At 39.3% G+C, this 12,954-nt stretch overlaps 1 protein-coding gene across 1 annotated transcript in view; it reads right to left on the bottom strand.

Annotated features, from left to right (window-relative positions):
• Positions 1-4,052: 4,052 nt before the first annotated feature.
• The window catches only part of LOC105038100 (pyruvate, phosphate dikinase, chloroplastic), a 58,832-nt gene continuing 49,930 nt past the window's right edge, over positions 4,053-12,954 (bottom strand). Inside the window, exons 17-19 of the mRNA XM_010913788.4 lie at positions 5,685-5,762; positions 5,464-5,555; positions 4,053-4,497 (exon numbers count right to left, since the gene is read on the bottom strand). Of these exons, the coding sequence (XP_010912090.1) occupies positions 4,455-4,497; positions 5,464-5,555; positions 5,685-5,762 (213 nt within the window). The 3' untranslated portion in view covers positions 4,053-4,454. The remainder of the gene's footprint in view (positions 4,498-5,463; positions 5,556-5,684; positions 5,763-12,954) is intronic.

Below are 12,954 nucleotides of genomic sequence, written 5' to 3'. Positions count from 1 at the left end.
GACTTTAGCACGAATATTTGTGAGCAATATTTTCAAACATGATACAAATACATGACAAGAATGATTTATAATTCATATTTATGAAATATTCATGATTTATGCATGCATGATTGGTTTATGACTTATTTTATTATATGTTCTATAAAATATTTTATTTTATATTATCTATTATTTTTAAATATTGTATTATCATGAAAAACTTATGCTGGATCTGGTAAGAAAGTGTGGGTTCTACTTACTGGGCTAGTGTAACTCATATTCTTTTTATTTTTTTCTTTTTTTGTCCTGATGAATAAAGTTAGAAATGAAAGATGATTCAGACTTGAGGGTCTACACTAGCGAACCTGAAGATTTTATAGCTAAAGCCTAGTTTGTTAGAGATTATGGACTTGTAGTAATTATTTATCGATTATGAGATAAAAGTTTTGTGTTTGATTATAGATTTAGATGCTCTGAACTAATTTTGATTTATTTATTTGATAAATGATGGAATTGAATCTTTTATTATATTTATTTATGATAGATTTTAGTTAATTATGATTGATTGGCTTCATGTTATCATGGATTGTACCCTCGATAGTATGGCCATGTTATATCCCAGATTTGGGGCACGACAATTCTAGCTTTTTTTTTAAAGAATTCATCAATCTGATTATAGGGAATGGTGAACAGACCACATTTTGGCAAGATGCTTGGTTGGGAACCAGAACTTTTCGGAAGTAATTTTCAAATCTATTTATTAGCAAAAGATCAACACCAATGTTCGTCATATCAACCCATATTAGACGGTATGGAGTATATCATACTATACTAATATCATACCGATATACCGAACTGATCTCTATCGATATAGACATATCGTACCATACCGTATGTTGATATTATAGCGAAATTTTACCAATAGGGGATCCGATACTAAGACGGTAAATCTTATTCAACACAACAACATCGCAAGCTTCATGAAAAGAAGGAACCAGTTGGAGAACTTTAGAGAGCCACTGAATAACGCTGCAACGATGGAATTTCAAGGATTGTCTGCCATTCATACAAGTGTTCAGCTAACTGAAGACAGAGACTCCAGGAGATGGAAATGAAACTCTTCATTGACATATAATGTCAAGCAATGCTACTATTTTCTCATGGATGGGGGACTAGATCAATACTTGGCAAGAGCTACTAGACGATGCCAATCCCAGAACAGGTGAAACTTTTTGGGTGGCTATGCTTCCATAACAAGGTTCTCATAGCTGAAAACTTAAGGAAGAGAGGAGTAAATGCCATTGAATCTTGTCCATTGCGGTGAAGGTGATGAGAATGTGGATCACTTAATGATAAAATTAAATACACTGAAGATTTCTGCAATACACTCCTTGGGAAAGCTCAGCTGGTCGAGGGCCACACCACTTCCAGACACCTATCACCAATTTTGTAGCCCATGGAGGCAAACATCCCATCGAAGGAAGGCGCTTGGCTGGATTGCTGATGAAACAACTTGCTGGTGCCTCTGGAAAAAGCAAAATAATTGACTCGAAGCCTTCTCAATGATTGAAACAACAAAGACAATTCTATTTCTTCTGACTGACTGGACATTGGTGACCAAGAGGGGGAGGATACTCTAAATTTCCTCCTAAATATGATATCCACATGTTTCTATTTTTAGTGGCAGAAAATTACTGCATCTACAGATTTATTAGAGATAGAATAAATTTGTTGCTACAGATTGGAAGTCAAAAGTCTTATTTTATAGAGACAGATTTCTACCACCTCAAAAAATATAAAAAATTGCCTCTAAAACTTTTTAGAGGCAAAGCCGGTTTTGTCGCAATAACTTATTTTTTTAAGTAGCTTACCATCTTCTATCTCGAAAGCTTTCGCCGACCTCTCTTTATAGAGAGAGAGTTGAGGCAGATTTTTTCTGCCTTGATTTTTTATTAGAGGCAGAAATTTGACCAATAGAGAGAATTTTCTGTCTCTACAAATCAAAACAATTGTAATAAGGTATACTCAAACTCGAAGATTTCTCTACTAATACAGCTAGTACTTACTCTTTCCGCATCTTCTATGTCATATAAATCAATCCCGCACATTGCTGTACATAACCTTTAATTTTAATTAATATAATATTTGGGGGAAGGCCTTTTCCCCACTTACACCACAAAAAAAGTATTTTATTTTAGAGATAATCCACATCATGATCACTAGTTTGATAGTTTCATCATCCTTTTTAGTTGCCTGCAATTACAATCTGCTTGCAAATAAAATGGCAATGGAGCTGCTACCAATATTTCAAGTCACAGTTGTTCAGTTTATTTCAAACAGAAAACTTAGTCATGTCACATGTCAATCCCTGGTGATGGGTTTGGAGTGTGGCACATTGTATTTTGGTTTGTCCATGGTCAAATTTTAGGTCAAGGCTTGAGATGCAACAAAATGACCTCAAGCATTAATTAGAATAATATTGAGGCTTTAGAAGGATGATTGTGCTGTAATTAATGACATAGTGGGTGAGATGCAAATTATTGTGCACTTGCTCGTCAAGCTTGAAATTTGATTTGCATTGTAACAGCAAGATGAAATTGCAATGAAAGATGTTGCAAGTCTACTAGTTATTGCATAATTAAGCTCTAAGGATCTGCTTGCAAGTGATTTTGTTTGGCAATTTGCAAGCGCTTTGGTGCATACTTATAGTGAGTGAAAAATATAAATCTATTGAGCAGGAAGTGGTTCTGCTTGATATTTTTATTTTTACATAACTTTGGAACAAAATAGAAAGCTTGTCAACATCAGGAGGATTTAACTTCTTGGAAGTCAACTCATCCTATTAATGGATGTTAAGAGGTCATTGTATGATATAATTAATGCATTCCTCATTTGCAAAGAGAAGTGAATGTAAGGGTGTTCCTGAAATAGGAAAAGTGGTGTTGTTCAAGTTTTGCGAAAAGCTCTTAGGGATTGTTTCTGAATGAAGGACCTTGAGTTCAGGGAAGACTGCTAATGCCCACTTGGAATCTTTGAGAAGGTTTTTTTGGCTTATTGGTCCCACCAGTTGATGGCTACCTTGCTCTATCCCTTTTTTTTTTTTTTTTTGGTAAGAACTGTCTTGTTCTGCTTGCTTCCAATATGTTGTTCCTTTTCTTTTCTTTCTTCCTCTTTGTTTCCTTTTCCATGTACACTACTATTCATTTTAATAAAGTTCTAAGGTGGGAGGAATCCTTTCTAATTCTCAAAAAAGAAAAGAAAAGGAAGAAGATCGGTACAATCCCCCAAGGAGACAACGTGAGCAGGACAAGATTTGTCATTGTCCATAAGATCATATGAGTAGATGATTGCCGCGACCCCAACAAGAAAAGAAAGTTTTGCAGGGATGGGCCAACTTTTGTCATCAGAAAATCATTGTAGAAGAGGAATTTTGTTCTTGAAAAATAAAGCATCAACTTTTTTAAGATAACGATTGTAGGAATCCAAGAACTCACTTAAAAAGCCAACTAGAAGATAGAAGATAATATTTAGATTCCTTAACTCTATATAAGTACTTGGGCTCTTCCTAATGAAGGAGCATGGGATTAAACAAATGCCAGTATGGGTTCTCACATGTTTCTCCTCTTTAAATCCTGCTATCCTTGAAAGCTAATGATCTAAATCCAATCAACAACACCATTACTTGCCCATAATGAAGCCCAATGGAAATATACTGTGATATTTCCTAGTCTATATGTGCTATGGCTCAAGTCTGCTCTAGTATCATATGTAATAATCTCAAATTTCATTCAAAAACATTAGCTAAAAGATATTATTTAATTCTATATAAATATCTAAGATCTTCCTGAATAACTGAAGTAGCACTAAATACAAGTCCGTATGGATTTTTTGCACCATGATCGATTCATGGTCTACCCCATAAAAGTCCATGTGACAACATCCCCTAATCCACATGAGTCATGAGCTAGACTAGTTTTGATACCATTTATAAAACTAACAATCTAGGATCTTATTCAAAAAAATGAGCTGAAAGATATCTTTGAAATGCATAATCGATATGAGACTCAATATATGCCTACATGGAATCTCACAATGATTTGGGAAGATCCATTGTTCACTTCAATAAAAAAACTAAAATGGATATAAAATTTACACACCAACCTAAAACTACCTCCGCAAAACCTAAATCATCACCTACAATATTCATCAACACCAAGGTTCAGAATGGGCAGCAACATGATCAACATTTATCTCTGCATGCAGGGCCAAAAAAGCAAAATTTATTATTATGCTGGCATCACATGTTAAACAGCAAATGTACTTTCCACTTTGGTTTAAGTATCTTATTAACACAAGCAGGATTTAGTTACTGGGAAGAACTTATTGCCGCTCTCTGCGGTATATATTCTGTGCTTGCACTGCTTTTCAGATGTTGATCTGATGTTCTTCATCTATGTCCATGACTCGAGGTCTTTCTAAGCTGCCACTTGAGCTGCTGCTAGCCTGGCAATTGGAACCCTGAGAAGAAAAGAACAGAGTTAAATTAATTGGATTGTAAAGAAAGTAACCAAATGACTAGTTTCAAATGATGATCGTTTACTTGAGTGTGCAAGTTGAAAGAACTTCTTTTATATTTGGAAAAAAAAAAAAAAAAAACATGGTGGGGGAAGATCCGATATTCCATACATCGTAATGATTATGTAGCCCACACAACCATGCCATGTCAATGTAAACCCATTTCAATGGAATTTTCAAAAATATAGTGATACACTAGGTAGAGTGAAGAAAAAGGACTTGGTTTCAAATAATTACCTAAAGCAGATGTGGAAGGACAATGCTATCTCTGAGATATAATGTCTAAAGTTTCTGATTTCTCCTACAGGCTGCAATTTGTAGTAATCTTGGTATAAAGAACACTTAAATAAAATTTATAATCACAATATAATAATTCGAAACCTTGGAAAAGAATATCATAATTTTGTGCTAGACCTACCTCCAACTACAACTAATAGAGTAACAAATTTGCTTTGTCCTCGTTGAGGTGAATAAATATCTCTTCTTCATTTTATTTTTGCCTATCAACTGACACAAAACACACATACAACATTTGTAATACTGAAGTAAAAGATCATGATTGTCCTACCCTATGCAAGTTCTTACATTATGGAAGAATGAAAACCAAAACGAATAAATTGAAAACTTAAAAGTTTTGTCTTCATTTATATTTCTCCACTTTATTTTTTTTCTTTAACATTGTTTGATCCACATTTATCTTCTGTCTCAATGTCTCATGTTTGCTCCATCTCTTTATTAGGAAGTGCTAAAGATACTTATTTCCACAAATGGTTCAGATGCTGTCCCCTAATCCTGCAAGTTGTTATCATAGAATGACTCAAAGGTTTATGCATAGACAATCTAAACATGTGATAAATAAATAATGCAAACTTTTTGAAATGACAAAAAAATGATAATAAGAGCAGAGACCTGAATGGGGAACATGAGACATAGTCCAGTCCAGCTTCTGCGAAAAATGCAACTGAAGAAGGCTCTCCACCATGTTCACCACATATGCCAACCTGTTTTACCAAACCAACACTCATATCCTTGTAGAACATATCCCTTTTTCTATCATAAAAGAAATTTATATGGACATACACACTTCCATATTTTGATAAAGATCCAATGCACATTCACAAACCACTTACCTTTAAGTCAGGCCTAGCTCTCCGTCCTCTTTCTATGGCGATCTTAATAAGCTGGCCCACTCCTTTCTTATCAAGCACCTGAAATTTCACAAACAAATAAACTTGTGTGCCATAAGCACTCCAGAATAGAAAAATAAGACTTAAATTGGTGTGAACATTGAATGTTGATAAAAAATTTGAAGGTAAACAAGATGCAGTTACATTGGCCAAGGGTTCAAAAATATTGAGAAAATGAAGCAAATTAAAGGAAGACAGTTAATGTTGTAAGCTGTAACTATGTCAAGCTTTTAAAAATGTAACTAAATCAATAAGATTAGTCCAAATTTTTTGACAAAGCCCTTCCATGACATTGTAAAGTGCATTGAAGATTGGTGTATAAAATAATAATTTTTAGTAAGATTTAAACAAAGTCTTATAAAGATTGTGAGGACCCATGTGGGTGTGTATTTAGTCCCACATTGGTTATTCGTTGGAAAAATCTTAAGCACTTATATAGGATTAAGAAATTCAAATAATACCTTCCGACAAGACTTTGTGGGTTAGGTCTTGCTTGTTATAAATAATATCAGAGTCGATCCAGCCCATAGTCTATGTGGACCAAGGGATATTATAACATAGGTTCATTGGGTCTGACCACAGATCGATCATGGTTTTTATGAATGCATACCTGGATGTGGATTTTTAGCCTAATAAGGACATCCGAGCTAAAACGAGGGGAGTATGTGAGGACCCATGCAGATGTATATTTGCTTTTACATCAGTTAATCGTTGGAAAGATCTTGGATACTTATAAAAGACCAAGGAATCCAAATAACATCTTTCAACTATCCTATTTGGGTGAGATCTTGGGTCATTATAAATGGTATCAAAGTCGACCCTATTCATAGTCCATGTGGACTAGAGGATACTGTAGCATGGATTCATTGTGGCCAACCACAAGCCAATAATGGTATTTATGAATGGAAGTATGGACTTGGATCCTTAGCCTGGCAAGGATACCACGGCTTAAACAAAAGGAGTATGTGAGGATCCACGCAGATGTGTATTTAGTCCCACATCAGTTATTCGCTGGAAAGATCTTGAGTATTTATAGAGGGCCTAGAAATTCAAATAATACTTTCCAATTAGTCTTTTTAGGTGAGATCCTAGGTTGTTATACAGATTAAATACAATATAACTATAATTCAGCTAAAGGAAAATAAGAACACAACAAAAGCGAAATGTAGAATTTAAGATTTCACTATGAAGGCCCTATAAATAAGAGCTTTTATTGGTTATAGAATTTTGAAGTATACAACCATCGGAATCTCGAAAGTTTCAAAGTTTCAATAATTATTGGATTTGGACCATTCCTGACTATGCATTATAAAATTTAAGTCCAAATACAACTTAACATGAGATAGGCTTAGAACTCTATCCCTCCACTACCAAGTCCATTTAAGTTCCTCAAATAGTAAGCCCTTATAGATTTGAAAAAAAATTACCCACTGAAGTGTTGGGCCTCATGTGGTGCTCCCAAGGCTCAGGGGACCAAGGCTAAGGCTAAGGTCCAAAGTCCATAAGGTGGTCATGGGATTTCTAAGGCTAGTTTGGGCCCTAGAACGAAAGACTATCAGCCTTTTGGGTCTTAAGGTCCAGGGATTTTGGGCCTTGAGAGGCTAACTTATATTTGGACTAGGATTGAGTCTAATATTATGAGATTGGGTCAAGTCATGGGTGTATATGAGCTTAGGTGAGCACAATCTTGTATTGGGTTAGCCAGAAAAAAATTTAGGTTAGGTCACATTGACCCTGTATATAAACATACATTGTATTTGGACTCGATGAATCGAAGGAATACAAAATCATTTTCTCCCTAACCTTTCTTTCTCTTCCTTCCTCTCTCTCTCTGGTCTTCTCTACATCCTAGTAGCAAGAAACCCTAGGGTTTCTTGGCCGCCAACCCAAAAAAGAAAGAAAAGAGGTGCTAGAAACCAGCGCCCCCCCTTGTGCATGCCCCCTATTTGTGCGCCCCCTCTTGCCCGCTCAAGAGGAGTTCCAGGTCTCATATTTTATTTTCTAAAGGCTTCATCAAGAGTACTTCCAGATCTCAAAAGGTGGATTTCAGATTTGATGAAGAAGGGGATCAAATCGCAGAAAAAAATCCTACCGATAGGATTTACAAGGCTGCTGAAATCCTGAAGGCTGTTTTTGTTTTGCTTGGTTGCTGGCCTTCAAGGACCTCCACGATCTGATCCTTGCTGTTTTCTGACATCCACAACCTGAGAAAGTTGCTCCAACAATTGGTATCAGAGCACAGATTGTTTGGAGAAAGAAGGAGACTCCAGAAGTTGAAGATCTTCAAAGGCTAAAATTTCAGCAAAGATCCTATCAAGATATTTCTCAAATTTCTTAGAGTTTTGTTGTGTTTTTAGTTTGGATCCAGCCATGGGAAGCAACATGAAGGTTGATTTTGAAAAGTTTGATGGAAAAAAAAAATTTCACGTGAAAAGTTTGGGTAGAAGATCTTTTGGTTCAAGCAGATCTGGATCAGGCATTGAAGGAGAAGCCTGAAGGGATGACGGATCGTCAGTGGATGTCTCTGAAGAAGAAGACTTGTTCTGTGATTAGAGGACATTTGATGGATGTGACGCTCTATTCGGTGTTGGAGGAGAGGATCCTAAAAGGTTTGTGGTTGAAGTTGCATACCGTGTATATGAAAAAAAATATGTGCAACAAACTGATATTGAAGAAGAGACTGTACAGCCTTCGGATGCAGGAAGGTGGAGATGTCTTGGGTTATATCCAAAAATTCGATTAGGTATGCAATGAGTTGCTGAACATTGGGGTGAAGATGGAGGAGAAAGATAAGTCATTGCTACTACTATGCTTGCTGCCACCTTCCTATGATCCATTGGTGATGACACTGCTCTACGACAAGGAGATCCTAGAGTATGAAGACATGGTCTCGGTGCTGCGGTCCAATGAACAGCGGGAGAAGTTGACCAAGGAAGGTGCTCCTCAGGAGGGCTTGGCCGTAGGGGAGAGATCAGGAAGAGGAAGGAAAAGAGGCAAGTTAAGGGGATGGTCAAAGTCTCGGAAGAGCAGTAGGAAGGAAGCTAGGTGCTACAAGTGCAATGAGATCGGACACTTCAAACGAGATTGTCCACAGTGGAAGAACAAAAAGGGAGATAAGAAATGATCTGATGCACTGAGTACGGTGATTGATAGTGAGGTGGAGGATGATCTCTTAATAGTATCAGAAGGTCACAGGCAAAATATAGATATATGGACCCCGGATTCAGTCTGTTCACATCACTACACCCCAAATCGGTCTTGGTTCGCTACATACACCAAGATGGATGAAGGAAGAGTGACACTTGGAGATGATCACCCATGTCGAGTTGCTGGTATTGGGAGCGTTCGGGTGAGGATGTTTGATGGGATGGTGCAGATGCTCACTAATATGAAGCACATCCCTGATCTGAAGAAGAATCTCGTGTCACTTGATTATCTAGAATGGAACAGCTACAGCTTCAGTAGTCGTGCCAGGAGTGGGGTGTTGAACATCTCAAATGGAGCTATGATAGTGATGAGAGGTAGGAGGATGGAGAACAACCTCTACAGAATGAAAAGATCTGTGGTGACTAGAAAATCTGATGTAGCAGCAGCAACGCAGGACCAGCAGGCGACTCACCGATTATGGCACTACTGTCTAGGCCACATGGGAGATCGTGGGATGAAGGAGCTGAGCAAGCATGGTCTGATTCCAGATCTGGATGGAGGTATCTCAGAGGTATGTGAGCCATGCCAGATAGGAAAGCAGAGGAGAGTGCAGTTTGCCAACAGTTCAGCTTGCAGTGCAGCCCCACTGGAACTAGTTCACACTGATGTGTGGAGACCGGCCTCGATTTCAGCTAGAAACGGGTGAGATACTTCTTGACCTTCATAGATGATTTCTCGAGAAAGGTATGGGTCTACTTAATGAAGGAGAAATCAGAAGTCTTCACCAAATTCAAAGTGTGAAAAACTGAGGTAGAGAAGGAGACAGATCGGAGCTTGAAGTATTTGCGGTTTGATAATAACAGGGAGTACACCAGCAAGGAGTTCTAGATTTTTTGTGAGTGTGACATCAAAAGGCATTTCTCAGTGAGAGAAACTCCTCAGCAAAATGAGGTGGCTGAGAGGATGAACAGAATCCTTATGAAAAAGGCACAGTGCATGAGATTGCAGGCAGGGCTTCCTAAGGTGTTCTGGGTTGATACAGTGGATGCAGCCTGTTATTTGATGAGTCAATCATCTCATACTAAGTTAGATGGTGGTATTCTAGAGGAAAAATGGTCTGAAAGAAAGATTGGGCTGAGCCATTTAAGGGTGTTTGGGTGCACGGCATTTGTGCACATCGGTACCGGTGAGCGGAGCAAATTAGATGCCAGGTCATGAAAGATGGTGTTCTTGGGATATCTGTAAAGAGTCAAGGGATACCGGCTGTGGGATCTCTTGGAGAAGAAGGTTGTCATTAGTAGGGATGTCATCTTTGATGAAAATTCAGTTCTCCAAAGACGAGATGGCATGGAGGAGCAGCAAGAGGTCCAGCAGGGTAGCGCTGGACAACTAACATCCTATTCTGCTTTGCCACTTGCAGGTGCATCGAGAGGACTTGGTATTCAGGTGGAGTACTCCCCAAAGATGTCTTCATAAGTGGATAGAGCTCAGATGAATGAAAGAGGCCAGGAGGTCTAGTAGGAGCAAACTGGACTTAGGATGGATATCAGAGTTGCACTGCATAAGCCCACAAAGAACGTTAGGCAACCAGAATGATATGGCTTCAAAAAGATGGTGTCATATGACCTGGTGACAGCGAATAGAGACTCCTACACCTACGAGGAGACTATAGAGAGCCAGGACAGAGAGAGGTGCGTCCAAGCAATGTCCGAGGAGATGCAGTCTCTCCACAAGAATGAGACGTGACAATTGGTGCAGTTCCCACAAGGAAAGAAATCTATTGGTTGTAAGTGGGTTTACCAATGCAAGGAGGGGCCGTCAAAGCAAGGAAGTATCAGGTACAAGGCGAAGCTAGTAGTCAAGGGATACTCCCAGAAGGAAGGCATCGACTTCAGTGAGATTTTCTCTCCCATCGTCAGGCATACTTCCATCAAGATGCTGCTGAGCATCGTAGCAGCTCAAGACTTGGAGCTGGAGCAGATGGATATCAAGATGGCATTCCTCCATGGGCATCTGGAGGAGAGCATCTACATGGAGCAACCACCTGGATTCTGAGAACCAAGAGCAGAAGAGAAAGTCTATTTATTGCAAAAATCACTGTACGGACTGAAGCAGTCGTCGAGGCAATAGTACAAGCAGTTTGATTCTTATGTGAGGAGCATCGGACTTTTCAAGTGCGAGTATGACTCTTGTGTTTATATTAAATCTTTGGAGGATGAGTCTAGGGTGTTTCTACTCTTGTATGTAGATGACATGCTTATAGCATGCAAGAGTAGGAAAGTTGTACAGAAACTGAAGGCAGCTTTGTCTCGAGAGTTTGAGATGAAAGATTTGGGGCCTGCGAAGAAGATCTTAGGCATGAAAATCTTTAGAGATCGAGCAAGAGGGTGCTGCATTTATCTCAGAGAGGTTACATCAAGAAGGTTTTGGAGAGATTTATGATGAAGGAAGCGAAACCGATGGAGCTACCACTCGTCGGACACTTTAGACTCTCGAAGACGATATCGCCACAGACTGAGGTGGAGGCTCAGGAGATGGAGAGAGTGCGATATGCCTCTAATGTTGGAAGCCTTATGTACGCCATGGTGTGTTATAGGCCGAATATTGTCTATGCAGTGAGTTAGATCAGCAGGTTCATGATGCAGCCGGTAAGGAGCACTGGCGAGCACTGAAGGAGATCTTCAGGTATTTGACGGGTACTGTTGGAGTCGGCATTTGCTACGGACAGTGAGAAGGTGCTGAGGGACTCTCCAACACATCCAAAGAGGCTCGAGGGTAGATAGGAGGGTTCGTGGATGCGGATTTCGATGGAGATGTGGACACCCGACGGTCGACGATAAATTTTGTATTTAGCCTGTTTGGAGGTCTCATTTCATAGAGATCATGCTTGCAGCCCATCACGATCTTATCCACCATTGAGGCAGAGTATATTAGTGTTATGGAGGCAGCAAAGGAGGCCCTATGGTTGAAGAGCTTGGCGTTGGAGATAGACCTCGTACAGGAGGCCGTCAGGATGCACTGTGACAGTCAGAGTGCACTATTACTTGCACAGAACTGTCTACCATGCGAGGATAAAGCACATCGATATCAGGTATCATCGGATTAGAGAGCTTGTGGAAGAAAGTGAGATGAAGCTGGTGAAGGTCCATACAAAAGAGAATCCAGCGGATGCACTGACGAAGGTACTTTCACGGAACAACTTTCGAAAATATGTGATACTGATGTACTTGATGGACAGGATGGAGTTGGTTGAGGCCTTGGGGCACCAAGATGGAGATTGTTGAGCCTCATGTGATGCTCTCAAGGCTCAGGGGACCAAGACTAAGGCCAAGGTACAAAGTCCATAAGGTGGTCATGGGGTTTCTAGGGCTAGTTTGGGCCCTAAGACAAAAGACTGTTAGCCTTTCGGATATTGAGATCTAAGAATTTTGGGTCTTGAGGGGCTAACTTATATTTGGACTAGGATTGAGTCCAAGATTATGAGATTGGGTCAAGTCATGAGTATACATGGGCTTGAATGAGCACAATCTTATATTGAGTTAGCCAGGAGAGTTTTTAGGTTAGGTCACATTGATCCTTTATATAAACATACACTATATTTGGACTCGATAAATCGAAGGAATACAAAATCATTTTCTCCCTAATCTTTCTCTCTCTTCCTTCCTCTCTTTCTGGTCTTCTCCACATCCTAGCAGCAAGAAACCCTAGGATTTCTTGGCCACCAATCCAAAAAGGAAAGAAAAGAGGTGCTAGAAACCAGCGCCCCCCTTGTGCATGCCCTCATTTGTGCGCTGTTGGGTGGATGTCTAGCAAGGACACCACCTCTCAAGATCTTTTCAGTACCACGCGATGCAGCAGGAAGAAAGAAGAAACAAAACAAAAGAAAAACAATCAAAATACGTGGATCAGCCACAAAAGGGCTCGCCTCCACGGGACATGCAAACTTCACTATGAAAAAAAAATTTTACAAGAGGAGACCTCACCCTCAACCCTTGTACATCCAATTCTCTCTCACTAGAAGTTTGCCTCACAAAAGTTCTCTCTCTTGGAAGACCCCCCTGAACCC

This window comes from Elaeis guineensis, chromosome 1 (assembly GCF_000442705.2).
Source record: "Elaeis guineensis isolate ETL-2024a chromosome 1, EG11, whole genome shotgun sequence".
NCBI lineage: Eukaryota > Viridiplantae > Streptophyta > Magnoliopsida > Arecales > Arecaceae > Elaeis > Elaeis guineensis.
This window is presented reverse-complemented; position numbering and strand designations above follow the sequence as displayed.